The sequence below is a fragment of the Hylobates moloch genome, unplaced genomic scaffold (assembly GCF_009828535.3).
Source record: "Hylobates moloch isolate HMO894 unplaced genomic scaffold, HMol_V3 SCAFFOLD_10, whole genome shotgun sequence".
Lineage (NCBI taxonomy): Eukaryota > Metazoa > Chordata > Mammalia > Primates > Hylobatidae > Hylobates > Hylobates moloch.
In genome coordinates this window covers 109,356,954-109,378,687 of record NW_026652285.1, presented here as the reverse complement: position 1 = coordinate 109,378,687, position 21,734 = coordinate 109,356,954, and the positions used below count along the sequence as shown (strand labels likewise).

The window sequence follows — 21,734 nt, the reverse complement described above, 5'->3', positions numbered from 1 at the left end:
CCGGATGTTTGAGCTGCAGACTGCATGTGAGCCCCAATCCTTCCAACAGCCTCCAGGTCCACACCACTTCCCCATTCAGAAGTTTCTCAAAACAAAACAAAAAAACAAAACTCTCGATCAGCATGTCCTATTAAATAGAAGCTTAGAGAGAAATGGATAAATCTACCATAAATCTACAAATAGGGAAAGATTTCAGCATCCTCCTTAATTATTAACAGACGAAGCAGACAAGAAACAAACCAAACAGTAGGTCGTCAGATTTGAATCACACAATTTATTAACAAGCATGATTTGTGGCCTCATTTATAACCAGCCCCCACCCCAGCACTTGGTGCACATTCTTCTTAAGCACAGAAATTGGCCTCAATGTAATATTTTAGAAATAAATAAAAAGAGGCCACGCACGGTGGCTCACACCTGTAATCCCAGCACTTTGGGAGGCCGAGGTGGGCGGATCATGAGGTCAGGAGTTCGTGACTAGCCTGGCCAACATAGTGAATCACCGTCTCTACCAACAATACAAAAAAATTACCCGGGCATGGTGGCGGGTGCCTGTAATCCCAGCTACTCGGGAGGCTGAGGCAGGAGAATCGCTTGAACCCAGGAGGCAGAGGTTGCAGTGAGCCGAGATCGTGTCATTGCGCTCCAGCCTGGGCAACAAGAGCAAAACTCTGTCAAAAAAAAAAAAAGAAAGGAAAGAAAGAAAGGGAAGGAAGGAAAGAAAGAAAGAGAGAGAAAGGAAAGTAAAAGAAAAAGAAAGAAGGAAAGGAAGGAAGAAAGAAAGAAGGAAGGAAAGAAAGGAAGAAAGAAAGAAGAAAGAAAGAAAGAGAAAGAAAGACAAAAAAAGAAAATTTTCCCTTAGGTCTGGACCTTTTGATACAAGCGGATGCTCAGTGGGTGTTGTTGACTGACAGGTGGATGAATGGCCCACGCTTGCCGGCAGATGACACCTCCAGGTGGGTGCTCTGTGGGAAGGGGAGGTGACAGTCCTGGGAGTCCTGCCTGGGGAGCAGTGGGCACCCCAACATTCACCCATGCAGGGACTAGCAAACACACCCGCACTCTGCAGCTCTCTCTCTGTTACCACCTTGAAGCCAACGCGAAGGCCAGACCAGAGCTCGGTGTCCCTCCGTGTGGGCTCCTGGGACAGATACTCGCCTGGGAGAGGTGGAGCTCCTTCTCCCAGCTCCTTCCCCTAGTCCTGGGGGTGAGGTGGACAGAGCTGGGCTGAACTCAGCCCTGGCTCCCAGCGCTGGCTAGCCGGTCCTGCACAATCCCCGGAGGCAAAGGTTTCCTGGTAGCCCCCACCCCCACCTCGTGGAGCCGGACCCCTCCCCGAGACTCCAGGAGCAGCGGGAGTCCTCAGGACCCTCTGGGCAGGACGGAGCAGCCCTCTCGCCAGCGCTCCCGCCCTGGGCCCAGGACCTGCGTGCCGAGCTCGAGCTCGGGGGAGCCGCTACCATCCGCCCAGAGATCCCAGACTTTCAAGCGGTCTGAATCCCTGTCTCCATTAGACGGCCCTCGCCCCGGACCACAGACACCAACCACCAGGGCGAGAATGGATGCGAGGCGGGGGAGAGAACAGGACACCCTCCGGGGACCCGCAGGACCTCTGCTCACGGAGCTAGCGGGGCCCCTCCAGGGACACCGGCGCTGGCGGGCGCGGTCTCCGGGCTGAGTTCAGGCCTCGGGGCCGGAGGATTCCCACTTGCCAGGGGCGCGCACCGTGTGCGCTCGACTCCGGGCTTCTGGCGCGGCCCCGCCTCCACCTTCGCGGTGCCCCCACCTCGACGGCGCCCCGCACCGGCGTGAAACCTCCTCGCTGCCCTCTGAGCCCCTTTCGGGACCGGTCATCGCCGCCCGTGCACTCCTCCCGGCAGGCCCGGCGGCGGGGACAGAGGCTCGAGGCGGCCTGGGGGACTCAGGGCCCAGGCGCGCGCTCCGGCCCCGGCGGCCACAGAAGCCACCGGCTGGGCCGGGCGCGCCACAAGGCGGTAGCAGTGAGGCTGTCGGGTGCGTCCCAGACACCGGGGCTGCGGGAGGAGGCGAGAACCGTCCCGAGGCAACCGCCGCCCCCGAGGAGACACGGCCCAAAAAGCGCCCAAAGCACCTTCCCCTAACGCCCCCGTGGGCGCGGTGGGCCCATCCACGGGAGGCGTCCAGGAGGGTTTCCGGGAGGCGGAGCGTGGGGAGTGTGGGGTGTGGGGTCGACTGGCGTGGGGAGGGCGCTCTGCGCAGAGAGTGCGGGTGGGCGGAAGTCGGGGTACAAAAGGCCCCAGGGAAAGGGAGGTCGCGCAATCGTGGTGACCAGGGGGCTGGCCACGGGCTAAGGGTCCCACGTGCGGAGAAGAGGAGGATGCGGAGAGGCCTGGGCACCTCCCGCTTGCCCCGCGGGCTCTCGGTCACCCAGTGAACCCAAGCCAGGGCTGGCGGGCACGGGGTTGGGGGGTCCAGGAAGGAGGGGGAGAGGCTGCCTGAGGCGCCTCCGCCTCCGCCCCCTTCCCCTTATGGTCAAGACACGCAAGCCTTGAGCTCCTGAAAACACGACCTGAGTGAGGGGTGGGGTGAGTGGAGAAGACAGCCAGGACCCCAGCACTGTCATGGTTGGCTGTGGCCTCCTCCGCGGTCATCTCCAGGGGGGCTGGAATGAGAACCCCACCCCAGCACTGAGCAACACGCGACCACCCTCAAGAGGCGGGGTCACGTCCGAGCTGTGTGACCCCGGGAATTGCTGGCCCTGAGATCATCCTTGTACCATGGGAACCCACCTCTTGGGGCCACAGGGAGAACGCACCAGACCATGCCTGGGACGCCCAGCAGGGCAATGGGCGAGTTCGGGAGGGAGGTGGCTGCTGTCTTGCCGCCCCCAGGGACAGACTCGGGACTCTGAGGCGGGTGTGGACCTGGAAGCAGAGCTCCAAGCTGATCCGCACCCACCAGCCGGGCAACCACAAATTCACTAGAAACCTCAGGGGCCTGCACCAGCCTCCAAGGTCCCTGGTCGCCCTCCTACTGCCGCCATCAACCCAAACGTCCCGTCCTGCGCCTCCACTACAGGAGGTTCACCGTGGCCACCACCTGCTTGCAGCCGGTGACGGCAAACTCGCGGCCAGCCACGCGGTAGAAGCTGAGCTGCGCGGCCAGGTCCTCCGCGCGGGCCTGGTCAGGAAAGAAGCCCTCGCCCGCCATCTCGTCCCGGAAGCAGCTGACCACATCCCGCTTGTCCAGCAGCAGAAACGGCACGATGGCCGCGGCCTGCCACAGCGGATGCTCCCGGGACAGCAGAGCCAGCAGGCTGGCGCGCAGGTCTTCTTCCGCCTGCGCCGCTGCGGCCTCGGCACTGCGGAAGCCGTCGGGACGCAGAGGCAGCGCGCGAGACGCGTTCTGCAGCACGAAGCGTGTGACCTCGGCGCCACCCGCGCCACTGAGGAGCACATAGATGGCGTTGTGAAAGTGGTGGGAGCGCTGCGGCTGCAGGAAGCCGTGCAGCTCGTCCAGCAGCGGCCCCGGCATGAGCTCCACGTCGTCCAGCACCAAGAGTGGGGTCTTCTCCTCCGCTTCGGCCCGCGCCACCACGTCGGCCACGCGCCGCGCCAGCTCCTCGCGGCAGTCCTGTGCGGCGCGCGCCTCGGGACAGTGGTGCCGCGCATGGTATTGCAGCACGAGCGCGCTGTCCTCCAGCACCGAGCGGAAGTGACGCGCCAGCAGGCGGCCCACGTGGCTCTTGCCCACGCCACTGGGCCCGTGCAGCGCCAGGAGGAGCGGACGACTGTGCACATGCGTGGCCAGGTAGTCCCGCATCAGCGCCACGATGCGCGCTACGGCAGCGGGCTGGCCGAACACCGCGCGCTGCAGCGCTTTCTCCAGCCCATCGAGGTCATAGCGCTGCGCGTTATCGTCCAGGTTCTCGATAGCGTTGAGAACTTGGAAGCCCACGATGGCTACTAGCAGCAGCAGGCAGCGCTGCGCGCGGCTCCTGTGCTCCACGCGCGGCCGATACTTGCGCGAGGTCTCTGGGTAAAGCACCAGGCGGCTGCGCCGGCGCTTCTTGCGTGGTGTCCTGGAGGGTAGCTCCGCGGGGCCGTCGAAGGTGAAGAACTGCGGCTGGTCCAGGTCCGCGCGCGGCGCCCGGGGGCTGCAGCCCGGCCTGGGCACCCCGGTCCCGACGTCGGGCCCCCCACCCGGCTGCAGGAGGCGCCGTTTGCGTAGGACACACACCCGGCGGCGCAGGCGGAGCACAGCGCGCACGGGCGCGATCACGCACCGGCCCGAGGCTCGGGGGGCCGCGGCAGCAGGCTCCAGGCTGGGCTGGCCGCGGTCCATGGCGCAGGAACGGCGCTCCGCATACAGGTCGCCCTCCCTGCAACGGGAAGACGGGGAGGGTCTCTGGACTCCCGCCACTGCCCTTTCCCGCGGGCCGCCGGAACCGGTCCCCCGAGTGATCTTATCCCTTGGGAGTCCCGTGGGGTGCGGCCCGGGCTGCCCGTCGCGGCCTCGCCTCTCAGACCGGGAAGCGACCCCTCCGCCCCTCCGCAGGGCCCCGATGCAAATCTCTCGGGTCTTCCCATAAACGGCCGCGGGCCTTGAGGAAGTGGCGGGGTAGAGGCTTATCTGGTGACCGCCCCGGCTTCCTGGAGGAGTCGTCGAAGGAGTCAGTGGCCGCCGAGGCGCCCACTGGGGTGAACAGTCACCCCCGGACCCTGCCCCCGCCCGCGGCTCCCACTGGACTGGGCCGTCTCCCAAGGAGGGGCCGCGGGAAGCAGAGGCCTGAGCGCCCAGGAGTTCAGAGACGCCCCCACACGCTCCAGAACACTTGGTGGGGGTCTGGCTGGAACTTACGATTTTCAGAATAGGCCCAGGCCCCGTCCCCAGGCTGAACCCAGGCCTCCCAGCCCCGACTCCAAAACTGGGGTCCTCCCAACACCCCTCCAGTGAACGAGCAGAGCAGTGCAGGGAGCCCCCCGGAAACCAGTGGAGGTGAGGCGAAAAGAAGGACAGAAGAGGCCGGTCGGAGCAAGAGAGCCACTGACTGGCAGGAACTGGCCTGGGCCCTGGGCCCCAACCCACCCCCTACCTGCGGCTGGTCCACTGCCCTCAGCTCCGCGGGCCCCTGCCTGTGCCAGACGCTGGGGCCTGAGACTCCAAGCAGGAAATGCGCCTCCCAGGGCGAGGGGGTGGGCCAGGGGCCTCCTAGGCCAGCTCCGGCCTGGAGGGGCAGCGACACCTGCGGGTCCCCAGGGAGTTGCGGGCCAGAGCAGAGGAAGCTCTGGGGAGGTTTCCGCTTCTATGCAAAGGAAGTGAGTCAGGGGGTGCGGCCCAGGCGGGACTTGGGCTGGACGGAGGCGCCAAAGGGGGGGAGGCCTGGCCGGCTTGCCCAGATCCCCTGGCCGGAGGTCACATCCCCTCTTCAGTTCTCCAGCGCTCAGAGCCCTCCTGGCTTGGTCAGGCTCAGGACACCTGGTGAGGCTGAGGGCCCCTGCTGCATGCCCTGCCCCCACCCTGGGCCCCAGCACCTCAGCCTGTCCTCCATGGCCCCCACCTCCCCCAGGTTATCCCTTCCACCTGTCACCCCACACACAGGGCTTACAGCTGGGGGGAGGGGCTCCAGGCCCTGGGTAAGCAAGCGGGGAGCAGGGCAGCAGCAGAGGGGGCGGGCAGGGTCCTCTGCCCAGCTGCATACCCCCAGTCCCTCTCTTACTACTCCTCTCCCCGCTTTTTCATTCCCCTCCTGATCCCAATCGGGGCCCCCTAAAGTAGGGCTCATTGTCTTTCCTTCCCCCCTTCCTCTGTCCCCAGCCCGGAGCCCCCTGCCCAGGACAGGCCAGCACACACAGACGGAAGTTCTGTCACGGAAAAAACCACGTGTGGCTCAGGGTCCCTGTGGGGGTTGGGGAACAAATTCAGAAACAACTTGGGCCGGGAGCCAGGAGCTGGAGCTCTGGGCCCTTCCCCCTGCCGGCCCGCCTGGAGAACCCTGGACTCCTCCCACCCTGGCCCAGCCTGGAAGCCGCCTTCCAAGGAGGGGCAAGGTGGCCACTCCAGCCACACCAGTGCTGCTGGCATTCAGCTCAGGACCCTGCAGTCCCAGGGACGCCCCACTCCTCCTAACAGCCAGCCGGGGCTGATGGGTTCCAGCTGTATGTTCCTCACATGCTGCACCCAACCAGAGGGACTGCATCACGGAAACATCGGTCGTGGGTTGGGGGTTTCCATTCTCTCCAGGGTATGGGGTCCACCGAACTGTCATGCTCCCCTCCCCTGTGCAGGGGGTGCGCGGGGGCCACACACACCACGTGGAATGCCGGTGCTCTTTGGGCCCACTCCCCGGCCTCTGTGGGACCAGAGCGGAAAGAGGTTGGCTGTCCAGGCCCCGTGGCCCCAGCACGGAGGCTGGGGTCCTTTGGGGGCCTCAGGCTTTGAGTCTCGGTGCTTCTTCTGACAGAGACGACCCTGAAGAGGGGGGCCCTCGGGCAGATGCAGGCTGACCGAGCCCTGGAAAACCTGCAGCAAAGCCTCTGCCCTGCCTCCAAGTGCACCCAAGGCTGGAGCTGCTTCTGCCAGACGCTGGCCCAGCAAATCCTCAGGGCAGAACCCTCTGCGGAAAAGGGACTCACTCATGGGGTGCCTCAAGACCTGGCCCTATGGGTCAAAGGTGAATCTGGGCCCTGGGCCAAGGTCTCACCCCCTGCACTTTCTCCCATCTACAGGGGTGAAGGGAGCCCCAGAACCCCAGCTCCCAGGGCCATCACCATCTCCTGTGATACCCAGGGCCACCCCCAATCACACCCATTCCCATTCCAGGCCTCCCCTCCCGCCTCCCTACCCAACTCAGTCCTGCTGCTGCGCCCGGAATTCATGTCCATCACCCACAAACACAGTCCATGTTCTCAGCCTCTGAAAGGACTTCACCCTCACTGCTTCCCCCAGCCCTCACCAGCAAGGCTGTTTTCCCCAAACCGTGGGCAGCCTCCCCACTCCTCCTCCCAAATTCCCCATAGGTCTCACTTCACCAGACGATGCCTCCTGTGCCCGGGCCCTCGGTCCTCCCCCACCAAGTCCTTCTCCCTAACTTCCCAGCAGCGTCCATACCCGGTCGCTCAGGCAGCTCTGCTCTTTCTGTCCCTAAAGGCTTTCGCTACAGTAACCATGCGCCCCCGAGGCTCAGCCGTCCACTCGCGGTCCCATCCCAGTCCTTGCAGTTCACATCCTCCACCTCACCAGTCCCTCACCCACGGGCTCCTCACTCTCTGTCCTTCCCTCCCCACCCGTGGGCCTGGCACCCCCTGCAGGCGCCCTGCACAGGACGCGCCCGCTGCCCAGTGACCACACCAGGCACCCGGGTCCACTCACCGGCCATTCCTCCTACAGTCAAGTCCTCTCCTCGTCCTCTCCCCTGCCACTTCCCCCATCCTGCCTCCTAGCCCAAGACCTGAGAAAACGGGAGGCAGCAGCAGGGGACTCCCAGTGTCTCCTCAGCGTCACCCCAGCATCTGCGCCCACCAGCCCTCCTCTGAGGACACCCCTGCTGTGCTGAGACCCCGGCCACCTGCTCATTCAGTGACAGCCCAGCCCCTGGACCATCCTCCACTCCTCACCCTACTGGGTCATTCCCATCAGCCCAGAAACATCTATTTCTTCTATCTTTAAAAAAAAACCCAGGCCGGGCGCGGTGGCTCACGCCTGTAATCCCAACACTTTGGGAGGCCAAGGCAGGCGGATCAAAACGTCAGGAGATCAAGACCATCCTGGCTAACACAGTGAAACCCCGTCTCTACTAAAAATACAAAAATTAGCCGGGCGTGGTGGCATGTGCCTGTAGTCCCAGCTGCTGGGGGGGCTGAGGCAGGAGAATGGCATGAACCCGGGAGGCAGAGCTTGCAGTGAGCCAAGATTGCGCCACTGCACTCCAGCCTGGGCGACAGAGCAAGACTCCATCTCAAAAAAAAAAAAAAGCAGAAAAAGCACGCACTCCTGGCCAAACCTGACCTTCATCCCACTCCGTAGTGCCTCTCAGCTGGGTCTCCAGGCCTCTCCTGCTTCCTCAGCTCTCCCTCCAAAGCACTGTTCCTCAGCCCCTCCTCCCTGGGCTGCGGGGCACCCAATCTGCTGCCAGCTGCTCCCCCGCCCCAGCTGGCCAGGAAGGCCCGCCCAGAGCACACGGCTGCTCTCCCTCACCTGGGCTGATCTGGCCCAGTCAGTAGCTCAAACACCACTCACTGTGACAGCATCCAGATCCACAACCTGGCCCCAATCTCTTCTGAGCTCCACACCCCCAAACCCACTGCATGTGCCTGTCAGACAAGCCCTTGATCTTCCCACAACAGCCCACCTGGGCAAGTTCAGAGCCCTGGACCCTCCGAGACTCCTCTGCTGCTCACACCTACCCAGGACCTGCGCCTTCCACCCACCAGCCAGGCCAGCCCCAGACACCCAGCCTCACCTGGGTCCCCAGCTCCCACCAAAGCCCTCAGGCTGGGACTTCTCCGCCTGCCCTGGGGCTCTTGAAGAGAAAGACATGACTGGATAAACTGAGGCACGGATCCGGCAGTGTAGACCACGATAAACCGAGGCACGGATCCGGCAGTGTAGACCACAATAAACCGAGGCACGGATCCGGCAGTGTAGACCACAAGCCCCATGCACAGGTGCAACAGAGTCCCAGGCGTCCCCAGCTCTGTCCCCGAGGATACCAGCTCGGAGACTCCCATACCCACGAGATCCCAGCACCACAGGCTTGTCTCGCCCAACAGGTCCCAACCTGTTCAGCTGTGGCCTCACACTCCAGGGAGGAGAGCTCGCCAACAGGCGTCTCTGAGGACACGGTAACACCTGGCAGCCGGGTCATTGCCCCTGCATGCTATGAACTGCTACCCGGCTTTGAGGTCCCATCTGCTGGAAATGGCCCTGGCTCTGTGACTGTGACCCATGGCACATCCTGGGCCTCCAGGGCTCCTGTCCCTGGTGCGCACGGGGAGGTGAGAGGTGCCCCCTGGAATCACAGGATAAAAACAAAGCAGCTGATCTGCGTCTTAGGGGCACCAAGCCCCGAGGGTGAGGGCTTCCTGCCAACCTCCCCCAGAAATTATTATATCATCCTCTCCCAGATATTATATCAACCTCCCACAATTATTATATCCTCCCCCAGAAATTATATCCTTCTCTCCTATAAATTATTATATCATCCCCAGCTGCTGGTCACAGACAGGGCTGAGCAGTCCAGAGAGGCTGTGGCCCACAAAGCCCCAAGTATTGGCTCCATAGCACGAATGCCTGTGTCCATCTGAGCTGCATCCAACCCCAGGGCAGGCACAGCGACATCTCAGCCTCCACGTTTACCAAAATGCCTTTTATTTACATAAGAGAAAATCTCACCGTGTGTCCAGCTGGCCCCGTCACGCCGCTGAAGGCGGCACTGCTGGGCAAGGAGAAACAAGGCCACAGATGCACTTGGGCTTGCTCTGGCCACACCTGCGACCTGGGCTGCAGGGTGAGGTGGCTCCCTCTGCACAGGCCCCAGGACACCCACCATGGCACGGGCCAGGCTGCTGCCCCCACACGGCCTCCACGAGGTCACGGGTCCATCTCCACAACCCCCAAGGCAGTAAGCAGTGAGCCTCGCTTTCGCCAGGCTGGGCCAATGAAGAGGCCCCGCCCCCACCCTCAGGCCCTGCCCTCTCCCCTTGGAAAACAGGTGGTTTTTTCCTAACCCAGGAAAACGGAAAATGAGCACGCTTTCTATGGCTGTCAAAGTACAAGGAGAGGCTGTGCCCTCGGAGCCACCGCGTGGATGGCGGACGAGGTCCGGGAGCCAGCTCCAAAGAGCAGGAAGCAGGGGGCCATGACCGCAGGACAGGCCCAGCCACAGCCCCGGGGGGGGAAGGACTGCCCTGTACACCCAGGTCCAGGAGCCTCTTCTGGCTGAGCAGGGCCGTGACTCGGCATGGCCCTGGCGCCTGAGCAGGTCTGGAGGATCCTCAGAGCGGGGCAGGGGCGGGCACGCTGGGGAGGGGCAGCTCCAGGGCCGGCGTCTCCACGGCCTGTGCCGGGCTGGGCTTCTGGTGGTCCAGCTGTTCCAGCTTCTCTCCGAGCTGGGAGTAAAGCTCCTTCACTGCCTCTCCGCTCTGTGGGGAACCACACCATGGGGCAGGCGAGGCGCATGGGCAGGCCCAGGGCACACAGGGGTGGGTGCCCACCGACCACACACAGGCACCGCAAGGGCAGCTTGGCAAGCACACACACAGGCTGGTAGGGACGGGCTGGTAGGGACCAGGTGCCTTCACACGCAGCCCCCCCGGGCACCCACCTGGCCTGTGGGCTCCAGGGCCTTCTGCAAGGCCTCCAGCTTAGACGGGGCCACCCTGGGGTGCAGGTGAATGAGGAGCCGCAGCGCGTGCCGGTGCACATTCTCCTTCCTGGAAAAGGCCGTGCAGGGCTGGGGCAGGAGGCAGGTCCTGCTGTCTGCCCAGGCCCAGCCCGGATGCAGGTGGCCAAGGCCCCTGGAGACAGGACATGGCCAGCCTTTGGGACCCTCCCCAGCTGTGCCCAGGCACCCTGCAGGGCCACGTGCGAGCCCCGGTGCCCAACAGACCCACCCGCGGACCCTCTGCCCCAGGCTGGGGACAGAAGCCACCTCTCAGGCTGCTACAGACAAGAGCTGAGAGGACAGAGCGGGCTGGATGGTACCCAGCGGGCCTACCTTGGAGAGGCGGTGAGGAAGAAGCCATCGAAGAGGCTGCTGCAGAAGTCCTCAAGGGCAAATTCGTCAGCCAGCAGCGCAAGGTTGCCCGTGAGCAGGTGGAGGAAGATGTCGCCAAAGGCCAAGTCGCCAAAGGTCTCCACTGCAGAGACAGCAGGCGTCAGCCCAGTGCCACCCACCCTGCCCACCCCAGAAGGCACCTTTGTCCTCGGAGACCTCAGAACCTACTTCTGGGGGTGCGCACATGAGAGTTCTCGGTTGTTCTGAGGTGAGAGGCACAGGGTCTCAGCAGGTGAAGAGGAGGGTGGGAGGTGGACGGGGGCAGGCGGTGGGGTGGGACCTTCAGCAGGGAAGCAGAGTTGCAGCCCAGGGACAGGAGGAGGATGGAGGGAGGAGGAGACAGAAAAACGAGGTGCTCCTCCAGTCCCAAAAGGCCTTTCCCAGCAGCCGAGCCCAGGAGAAACGAGCCTAACAAATACAGGGCTGGCGCCAGCTGCAGAGAATTCTCCCCGACTGCCAGCTACACTGAGCCACAGGAAAGAGAACGAAGCTCTTCCACATTCTTTTCTGAAGCCAGACACCAAAACACAACAAAGACAGCAAGCGTGCCCACAGACACCTCACGTCCGACCGCAGCACAGAAGCCACGGTGCATGGCAGACGTTTGCCAAGAGCAAGCGCAACGCCCCACACGGGGCCCCTGCAGGGAGGGAGGGCGGCCGCCTGCGGACTGATGCCTGTGGAATGATGCCAGAAGGAGCTGTGGCCAGGCCACATGGAGGTGACGTGTGCGGACAGGTTGAGGGTGGCCTTCCTAGTATCCCGGATGGGGCCTTTCCGAGGACAGACCCAGCTGGCGCCACCTGCACCCACAGAGTGACAGAAACATTTCCAGGAGTCCCAGGCCCCCGAGGTGCCTGCCTGCCACATCTCACAGGGCCTTGGCCGGCCACATGGCCAGGTGGCCATGGGACACATGGCAGGCACACAGTCCCGACCAGGGGATCCAGCAGCAAGGCCCCACTGGGCAAATGCCTTGAGTCTTGCAACTCCAGGGAACCCAAGACTGTGAGACAGGAGAGGGACGGCAGGCGCATTCCCAACCCTGACGGGACCGTCTGCACAGCAGGCAGGAGACACCTGCAGAAGCGCAGCCGCTGTCAGGCAGTTGGCAGAGGAGCAGCAGTGAACCCAGCTCAGATGTGACAGTGGCCCATGGTCCGTGGTCACTGTTTTTTATGTTTTTGAGAAGAGTCTCACTCTGTCACCCAGGCTGGAGTGCAGTGGCGCAATCTCAGCTCACTGCAACCTCCACCTCCCGGGTTCAAGCGATTCTCCCGCCTCAGCCTCCCTCCGCTGGGATTACAGGCGTGCGCCACCGCGCCGGGCTAATTTTTCTATCTTTAGTAGAGATGGGGTTTCGCCACGTTGGTCAGGCTGGTCTGGAACTCCTGACCTCAGGTGATCCGCCCGCCTTGGCCTCCCAAAGTGCTAGGATTACAGGCATGAGCCACCGCACCCGGCCCCCCTCTTTTTTTTTTTTTTTTGAGACGGAGTCTGGCTTTGTCACCCAGGCTGGAGGGCAGTGCTGTGATCTCGATTCACTGCAACCTCCGCCTCCCAGGTTCAAGCGATTCTCCTGTAAAGGCATCCTTCTTTCGTAGAGATGCCTACGTCTGCAGCCTGCATGCTGTGATGTCTCAGATTTACACCCAGACATCGCACTGAGGGACAGACAGCCACACGCGGACCCCGGGGAGGTTGGAGATGGTGCTGGGTCCTCACCGTACCATGCTCTTGACTTTATATTCTTTCACAAATTCCCACCACAAAATGTTAAAAAATAAACAGGAGAGAATTCTAAAAATCAACATTCATTCTTACTAGTACCCACTAAAAACTTAGAAGCAAGCGTGCTCTCCCCAAATGGGACTGAAAATGCATATCCCAGCCTGTGGGGCAGCCACGTACTCCGAGAAGCCGCACTTCTGGTTCCCAGCCTGTTTCTAGCCACAATCAAATGAGAGGAAGAAACAGACGCGCACGGAAGGCCTCCCAGGTGAGTCTGTCATTGTGCAAACTCTACAGTGACTGACACAAATCCAGAAGGTGCCACCCACTGCACACTGGGCTGGGCCATGGCCTCGGGCCCCTGAGCTACACACCTGCACAGCACGTGGCTGTACTGAGTACCAGAGGCCGCTGGGACACAACGGCAACTGATTAAATAGAGAAAGTGGAGTAAAAATACAGTATTGTCAGCTTATGTGACCGTGTGGTCGTATATGTGGTCCACGGTGGACAAAATGTTGTGTGACACGTGACTACTGCAGTGGGCAGGCCAAGGCAAATCACAGTTATTTATAACTACGTTCCCGGAAGTCTCAAAAAATAAACAAACTGGCTCTGCCCGGCGGCCGGCAGCCAGCAGCACGATGTCCCAATACCCTCAAGCGCCTCCTTGAGCCTCCAGAAGGAGCGGCAGCGTTGGCGCCCGCAGAAGCCCAGGGGGTCATGTCTGCCTGCTCCATCTAATGCCACTGTCTATGGTCATTTGTTCAAGCAACAACGGGAAACCCAGGCCCAGGCGACCCAAGCTCAGTGAGAGAGTGGCTGGGGACAGGTTAATACCCACAGGTAACTTCCTCCACAAAGAAAGCTGGAAAACGCATGCACGCACCGTCCTCAAACACACCAGCCACCGAGAAACACACTAGGCACGTGCCGTGGTGTGGACGTCTCCCCAAGTTCACCATCGGAAACCTGATCCCCAACGCAACACTGCTGAGGTTGTGAGGGCTCCGTCCTCACCAAAGCGTTCTCACTGTTAGCACGGGAGTGGGCTCCTGATAAAAGGGTAAGTTTGGCCCCCTTCTCTGTCTCCGTCTGTCTGTCTCATCTCTAGCTCTGTCTCTCATCTGTCTCTGTCCTGTTTCTCTCATCTGTCATCTCTGTCTCTCATCTCTCTGTGTCTCTCATCTCGGTCTGTGTGTCTCTGTCTCTCATCTCGGTCTGTGTCTGTGTCTCCCCTGCCCGTGCTCTCTTGCCCTCTGCCTTCCACCATGGGATGACACAGCAAAAAGCCCCGGCCACATGCAGGCCCCTTGACCTTGGACCTCCCATCCCAGCCCGCAGAACTGGGAGAAGTCCCTGCTCTTTGTTTTTTTGAGACGGAGTCTCACTCTGTCGCCCAGGCTGGAGTGCAATAGTGCGATCTCCACTCACTGCAACCTCCACCTCCCAGGTTCAAGGGATTCTCCTGCCTCAGCCTCCCAAATAGCTGAGATTACAGGCACCCACCACCGTGTCCGACCAATTTTTGTTTTTTTTTAGTAGAGACAGAGTTTCACCATGTTGGCCAGACTGGTCTCGAACTCCTGACCTCGTGATCCACCCGCCTCAGCCTCCCAAAGCACTGGGATTACAGGCCTGAGCCACCGTGCCCGGCCGTCCCTGCCCTTTCTACACTACTCAGTCTCAAGTCTCTGTTAGAGCAGCATAATGTGGACTAAGACAGCAAACCCCAGACAAGGCCTGAGTCAGCAAGGAGGAGCCCAGGGTCTGTGTCACAGTGGGTACCGCAAGGCTAAAGAGGCCCCATCTCCCATGGGACCCGCAGGAGGCTAGAGGCCCTGTCTCCCACGGGACCTGCAGCTCTACTCTTGAAGGCGCCCATTTGGACCCTTCCTCTTCTTCCTGGCTTGCAACAACCCCTCCCCCGTCAAGGCCCCCAGGAGGAAGTGGGCCTGTCACCACCTGGGGTGGGCAACTGGGGCAGGGGATCTCTCTCCCTCCCCTTTGCTCCATCCTCTGAGGACTTGAGAGGTCCCAAGCCCCTCTCCAGTTAGGAGGAAATAAAGACAGCTCTCGGCTGGGCGCGGTGGCTCACGCTTGTAATCCCAGCACTCTGGGAGGCCGAGGCGGGAGGATCACAAGGTCAGGAGATCAAGACCATGGTGAAACTCGGTCTCTACTGAAAAAAAATACAAAAAAATTAGCCGGGCGTGGTGGCGGGCGCCTGTAGTCCCAGCTACTCGGAGAGGCTGAGGCAGGAGAATGGCGTGAACCCGGGAGGCGGAGCTTGCAGTGAGCCGAGATTGCGCCACTGCACTCCAGCCTGGGCGACAGAGCGAGACTCCGTCTCAAAAAAAAAAAAAAGACAGCTCTTGCATCACCTTTTTGTGGGAAAGCACAAAGCTGAACTTCCTCTCCCTTTCCTAGTAAAGTAAACTACAGACAAAAGTAAAAGTGAAAACGAGGCTGGGAGCGGTGGCTCACGCCTGTCATCCCAGCACTTTGGGAGGCTGAGGCGGGCGGAAGTTAGGAGTTCGAGACCAGCCCAACCAACATGGAGAAACCCCGTCTCTACTTAAAATACAAAAATTAGCCTGGCATGGTGGCACGCACCTGTAATCCCAGCTACTCAGGAGGGTGAGGCATGAGAAATCACTTGAACCTGGGAGGCAGGGGCTGCAGTGAGCTGAGGTCGCACCACTGCACTCCAGCCTGGGCGACAGAGCAAGACTCCATCTCAAAAAAAAAAAAAAAAAAAAAGTGAAAACAAAGCTAGCGAAGTTGGAGGTAGGCTCGGGAGACAGGGCAGCTCCTGGGGGCCCTGGGGCCTGCACCCAGGGCAGGATTGCATGCGGCAGCTGCCGCAGGGAAGGCACAGCCAGGCACCGCCCGTCAGGACTTACCCAGCCCCGGCAGCAGGCGGAGGAGCGCGTTCTTGTTCCTCTGCTTGGTGATGTGCAGGACGTAGTACAGCCCCACCTCGCAGGCCATGCGCTGCTCCTGCAGAAACCTGTGCCCGGGGCACCATCAGCCCCGCCTCAGCCCCCACACCGACCCCTGCCCACCCGAGGCAGCCCCCTGGGCAACAGTGCCATCCCTGCGCCACGGCCACCCCTGCACCATGGCCACCTCTGCACCACGGCCACCCCTGCACCACAGCCACCCTTGCACCACGGCCACCCCTGCACCACAGCCACCCCTGCACCATGGCCCCACAGCTCGTACTTAGTGAAACTTTCGGGAAGGGTGTTTGGATATGAGACTGGGGCTTTCTCCTCAGCCGGAAGTTTCTGGTCCACATTGAAAGTGTAGTCATCCACCAGGAAGGACATGAGCATCGGCAGGAACCTGGTGATGAGCTCCACCTCCTACAAGGAGGGAGGCCATGAGCGGGCCTGGGCCACGCCCCACCCCACCCCAACGTGACACACACCCTGCCCCTGGCCCTCCCACTCCCCCAGATACCCCACCAACCCTCCCTCCTCTCCAGGTCTCCAGGTCCCTCTTCCCACCTCCTGAGTCCCCCACCCAGGCCATCTCCTCAAACGCCCTTCTGGGTCTGGACCCACATGGAGTAGTCACCACCTGTGGCCAGCTATGGTCCACAGAGACACCCCAGAACCAGCCACGGTCCACGGAGACACCCCAGAACCAGCCACGGTCCACGGAGACACCCCAGAACCAGCCACGGTCCATGGAGACACCCCAGAACCAGCCACGGTCCACAGAGACACCCCAGAACCAGCCACGGTCCACGGAGACACCCCAGAACTCCCCTGGTGGGCATTTTCCCAAAAGGAAGGTGGGCACCTCCAGGAAGGAATCTTTGGGACCAAGGGGCCTCCACAATCACCTTGCTAGCACCTCCTCCTCCACCCCACTTCCAGCCCACAACCCCTCGTGGGAAATTGGCAGCCCCCACGGGAGGCTCATTACCATCTTGGGCTCCTTGAAGACCTGGCTATCGATCATGTCCCAGGCTCCCTGGCCCAGCGCCAGCAGCCGGAGCAGCAGCAGGAGGTCGGGGCTGTCCTGTAGGGAGGATGGGCTCAGTGCCTCTCCCAGGCAGCTGTGTCCTGGCCATGGAGCTCCTCTGACCCTACTCGTTACTCAGGAGGGTCTCTGGTTCTCATGGCCAGGACCACACGACTGCGATCACCAGCCCCGCACACGGGGTGAAACCCAGCCTCACAGCCAGGCAGCACACGCCTCTACCTGGGCCACCGCAGTCCACATCCCCGACCACCAGAGCGGCCGGCAGGGTGGCCACATGGCCCCGACAGCTGCTGGCCAAGCCCACACTCACCCTGGGCAGCGTCTCCTGGCCGACCAGCTCCTGCAGGTGCCTGACAGTGCTCAGTGCCAGCGTGTTGATGGCGAAGGGGTCACACAGGATCATGGACAGGTCCCTGGAAGGAGGTCGCCTTGGCGTTAATGCGACGCCTGTTGCCCCTCCCTTCAGTGGCACAGTCCTCAGGAGGGGTGGCCTAGGCTGAATTCAGGACTGGCAGTGGGTGCCCATCACGTGCTGGGTTTCTTAAAAAAAGCTTAAGGATGGCCGGGAGCAGTGGCTCACGCCTGTAATCCCAGCACTTTGGGAAGCCGAGGCAGATGGATCACCAGGTCAGGAGATTGAGACCAGCCTGGCTAACAAAGTGAAACCCTATCTCTACTAAAAATACAAAAAATTAGCCGGGTGTGGTGGCGGGTGCCTGTAGTCCCAGCTACTCGGGAGGCTGAGGCAGGAGAATCACTTGAACCTGGGAGGCGGAGCTTGCAGTGAGTCAGGATCGCGCCACTGCACTCCAGCCTGGGCAAGAGAGCGAGACTCCATCTCAAAAAAAAAAAAAAAAGCTTAAGGTTTGCAATTGTCCTTAACGTATTCAAAGATGTTTCAAATTAAAAAGTTAAAAAAACAAACAAAAAAAGGCTGGGTGTGGTGGCTCACGCCTGTAATCCCAGCACTTCGGGATGCTGAGGCTGGTGGATTGCTTGTTTGAGACCAGCCTGGGCAAGGTGGTGAAATCCCATCTCTACTAAAGATAACAAAAATCGGCCAGGCACAGCGGTGTGTGCCTGTAATCCCAGCACTTCGGGAGGCTGAGACAGCAGAATCAATGCCCAGGAGGTTGAGGGAGACTGTACCACTGCACTAAAGCCTGGGTGACAGAGACCTTGTCTCAGAAAAAAAAAAAAAAGAAAAAAAAAAAGAAAAAAGTGGCAAAGGCAGGGCCAAGCAGCACCGTGTCTATACACCAGCTGGAGGATGCTGGAAAGCAAATGCCAGTAGCTGCCCCTCAGCTCAGAGGCTGACCCCACGCCGCTGCAGACACCAGACCCCAGCCCCTGGGCCTGGCTCCAGAATGCAGAATTGAGGAGGGAGACTTTGCTACCCACACACATCCCAACAACCATGTCCCTAAGCTGTGGGCCAGCAGTGACTGGCATAGCTCTATTGAAACATCCAGGCCAGGCACGGTGGCTCACGCCTGTAATCCCAACACTTTGGAAGGCTGAGGCGGGTGGATCACCTGAGGTCAGGAGTTCAAGACCAGCCTGGCCAACATGGTGAAACCGTGTCTCTACTAAAAAATACAAAAATTACCTGGGCGCAGTGGCGCGTGCCTGTAATCCCAGCTACTTGGGAGGCTCAGGCAGGAGAATGGCTTAAGCCTGGGAGGCAGAGGTTGCAGTGAGCAGAGATTGCACCATTGCACTCCATCCTGGGCTACAGAACGAGACTCTGTCTCGAAAAAAAACAAAAGAAAAAACAACATCCAGGAATAAATGCCTGCTACCCACGACAAAACACAGCGAGCGCAGACCGGATTCACACAGGGCCCTGAGGGGCAGAGGCCTTGTGGAGCCGACCCTCACCCCAGCACCTGCTCCTGGCCCTTCTTGACTCCATCGAGAAACCCCTGCAGCTCCCGCGCCCTCTTGCTGTCCACGAACCGCTCTCGGATGCAGGCGTCCAGGCACCAGGTGAACTGCAAGGAGAAAGCACGGTCGGGACCAGCCCAAACCTCCCAGGACGACCAGAGACCCAGGCCCCAAACACAGCCCCAGGCCCTGGCCTCTTGTTCAATCATAGCTGTTTTGAGGGGGCAGCGGGCACCAGTCATCCTGATGGTGCAGTGTTCCCCACACCTCCTGGCCAAAGCAGCAGGGTCAGGACAGTGGTGGAGAAAGTGATGATGTTTCTTTCTAAAAAGGGACTCTCTCATGGCACCCTGAGTGTGGGGGTGGCCACTGCAGCACTCCAAACAATGGAAGCCTCGGAGGGTGACTCCAGAGTCCCGGAAAGATGGTCCCGGGGCTGGAGGGTCCGTATGAAGGGACACCCCATTCCTAGAGCACCCGGGACCTGGCCAGCAAGCAGCCCCCAGGGTTCTGGGGAAGGGGAGGGCCACGGGCCAGGGGGAAAGATGGGAGGAAGCTGGGGCAATGGTCAAGGTCCAGCCCATAGGTCATACAGCCCTCAGGAATAGAGAAAGGGCTGGATGGGGCAAGGGAGTCCCCAGGGACGGCCAGGTCTCTGGCTCAGATGCAGGGGACTAGCCTCCTTCCCCCATGAGGGTCTGGAGAGGAGCCAAAGGGCCAGCACACAGGACAGAAAGACCACAGCCCAGGAAACAGGCTTGGGAGAGAAGGGCGCCCAGGTGGTCCCCAGCCCAGCCAAACCCACGGAGAGGAGAGGAGCCAGGAGGGCCAGGGGGAAGGAGGGAGGGAGGGCAGCGCTACCTTCAGGAGAGTGGGGGGGAGGAGGGAGGGCCGGGGAGGGGGGGGGAAGGAGGGAGGGAGGGCAGTGCTACCCTCAGGAGGGCGGGGGGAAGGAGGGAGGGCAGTGCTACCTTGTGGCACGGGTCCACGGTGCAGATCTCACCCACATCCAGGTCGTGCAAGGACATGAGCAGCTCAGCCCGAAGCGTGCAGTAGTGCACATTCCGCGTGCGCAGAAAGAGCGTGCGCAGAAACTGCAGCACCATGTCATACAGCTTCACGTTCTTCCCCACCATCTGCGTCAGCCGCTGCACCACCTGCAGCAAGAAGCACCGTCAGGCCCCAGGACCCTCCTGGGCTCCACCACAGACACAGGGACGTCACGCCTAGCGACAGCGCGGCCCTCTCTCCGGACATCTGTCCTTCCTACTTTTTGGCAGAAAACGTTCCCTCCTCTCATTAAATATTGGCACCCAGTCTGATGGTAGCAGGTTCTGTTATTTTTATTTATTTTATTACTTTTTTTGAGACAAGGCCTTGCCCTGTTGCCCAGGCTCGAGTGCACTGGTGCAACTGTGGCTCACTGCAGCCTTGACCTCCTGGGCTCAAGTGATCCTCCTGCCTCAGCCTCCCAAGTAGCTGGGACTACAATTGCATGCCACGACACCCAACTGTGGGCGGCAAGCCACCCAGGTGCCGAGGCAAGAGACCGAGAGCACGAGCTGTTCCAGTGTAATAAAATACATAAGAATAGCTATACTACAAATCATAGATATGATTATATTTGAATATTAATTATTAGCTTGCAGCAATTATTCCTTATTCCAGTATTATAATAATCCTCACTCTACAATCATAACCTAGGAAAAACCAGGCCATATAGAGATAGCAGCTGAGGGGACATAGAAGTGATCAGAAGACAAGAGTTCGAGCCTTCTGTTACACCCAGACAGGGCCACTAGAGGGCTCCTTGGTCTAGCGGTAACGCCAGCGTCTGGGAAAACGCCTGTTGCCAAGCGGACCGTGGTCTAGAGGTAGCGTCAGTGTCAAGGAAAAACACCTGCTACTTAGCAGACAGGGAAAGGGAGTCTCCCTGGGGGAGTTTAGAGAAGACTCTGCTCCTCCACCTCTTGAGGGCCTGACATCAGTCAGACCCGCCCGCAGTTATCTGGAGGCCTAACCGTCTCCCTGTGATGCTGTGCTTCAGTGGTCACGCTCCTAGTCCACCTTCATGTTCCATCCTGTACACCTGGCTCTGCCTTTTAGAGAGCAGTAGCAAAACTAGTGAAAGTACTGAAAGTCTCTGATATGCAGAAATAATGGCATAAGCTGTTTCTCTCTCTCCTCTCTCTCTGCCTAGGCTGCCAGGCAGGGAAGGGCCCCCTGTCCAGTGGACACGTGACCCATGTGACCTTACCTATCATTGGAGATGGCTCACTCTCCTTATCCTGCCCCTTTGTCTTGTATCCAATAAATATCAGCGCAGCCTGGCATTCGGGGCCACTACCAGTCTCCACGTCTTGGTGGTAATGGTCCCCTGGGCCCAGCTGTCTTTTATCTTTGTCTTGTGTCTTTACTTCTACAATCTCTCATCTCTGCACACGGGGAGAAAAACCCACCGACCCTGTGGGGCTGGTCCCTACACCCAACCAATTTTTTTTTTTTTTTTAGAGACGGAGTCTTGCGCTGTCACCCAGGCTGGAGTGCAATGGCAAGATCTTGGTTCACCGCAACCTCCACCTCCCAGATTCAAGCTATTCTCCTGTCTCAGCCTCCTAAGAAGTTGGGATTACAGGCACTGGCCGCCACGCCTGACTAATTTTTTGTATTGTAGTAGAGACAGGGTTTCACCATGTTGCCCGGGCTGGTCTTGAACTTCTGAGCTCAGGTGATGCACCCGCCTCAGCCTCCCAAAGTGCTAGGATTGCAGGTGTGAGCCACACACCCAACCCAGTTTAACTTTTTTTTTTTGGGGAACCAAGTCACGCTGTCACCCAGGCTGGAGTGCAGTGGCGCGATCTCAGCTCACTGCAAGCTCCGCCTCCCGGATTCACGACATTCTCCTGCCTCAGCCTCCCGAGCAGCTAGGACTACAGGTACCCACCACCACACCCGGCTTAATTTTTCGTATTTTTAGTAGATGGGGTTTCACCATGTTAGCCAGGATGGTCTTGATCTCCTGACCTCATGATCCATCCACCTCGACCTCCCAAAGTGCAGGGATTACGGGCGTGAGCCACTGCGCCCAGCTTTTTTTTTTTTTTTTTTTGCAACTGAGTCTCACTCTGTTGCCCAGTACAGTGGCACAATCTTGGCTCACTGCAACCTCCGCCTCCCGGGTTGAAGTGATTCTCCTGCCTCAGCCTCCTGAGTGGCTGGGATTACAGGTGCACACCACCACGTCTGGTTAATTTTTGTATTTTTAGTAGAGATGGGTTTTTACCATGTTGGTCAGGCTGGTCTCGAACTCCTGACCTTGTGATCCACCCACCTCAGCCTCCCAAAGTGCTGGGATTACAGG

At 60.2% G+C, this 21,734-nt stretch overlaps 2 protein-coding genes across 3 annotated transcripts in view; both read right to left on the bottom strand.

Moving 5' to 3' along the window:
* Window positions 1–300: 300 nt before the first annotated feature.
* Window positions 301–5,131, bottom strand: TOR4A (torsin family 4 member A). Of its 2 annotated transcripts, XR_009215397.1 has the most exons (3): window positions 5,075–5,131; window positions 871–4,360; window positions 301–650 (listed from the first exon to the last, which is right to left on the bottom strand). XR_009215397.1 is itself a non-coding variant. In XM_032165780.2 (2 exons), the coding sequence occupies exon 2, from the start codon at window positions 4,321–4,323 to the stop codon at window positions 3,052–3,054; it is 1,272 nt and encodes a 423-aa protein (XP_032021671.1). In that variant the 5' UTR covers window positions 4,324–4,360; window positions 5,075–5,131; the 3' UTR covers window positions 784–3,051. The 2 variants fall into 2 exon arrangements, 1 of the variants encoding a protein (XP_032021671.1); XM_032165780.2 differs by lacking the exon at window positions 301–650 and having other exon boundaries at window positions 784–4,360.
* Window positions 5,132–9,327: 4,196 nt separating this feature from the next.
* NELFB (negative elongation factor complex member B) overlaps window positions 9,328–21,734 on the bottom strand; it is a 23,629-nt gene continuing 11,222 nt past the window's right edge. Inside the window, exons 4-12 of the mRNA XM_032164768.2 lie at window positions 19,345–19,530; window positions 18,368–18,480; window positions 16,797–16,899; window positions 16,427–16,522; window positions 15,716–15,858; window positions 15,394–15,500; window positions 10,697–10,838; window positions 10,304–10,412; window positions 9,328–10,121 (exon numbers count right to left, since the gene is read on the bottom strand). Of these exons, the coding sequence (XP_032020659.1) occupies window positions 9,975–10,121; window positions 10,304–10,412; window positions 10,697–10,838; window positions 15,394–15,500; window positions 15,716–15,858; window positions 16,427–16,522; window positions 16,797–16,899; window positions 18,368–18,480; window positions 19,345–19,530 (1,146 nt within the window). The 3' untranslated portion in view covers window positions 9,328–9,974. The remainder of the gene's footprint in view (window positions 10,122–10,303; window positions 10,413–10,696; window positions 10,839–15,393; window positions 15,501–15,715; window positions 15,859–16,426; window positions 16,523–16,796; window positions 16,900–18,367; window positions 18,481–19,344; window positions 19,531–21,734) is intronic.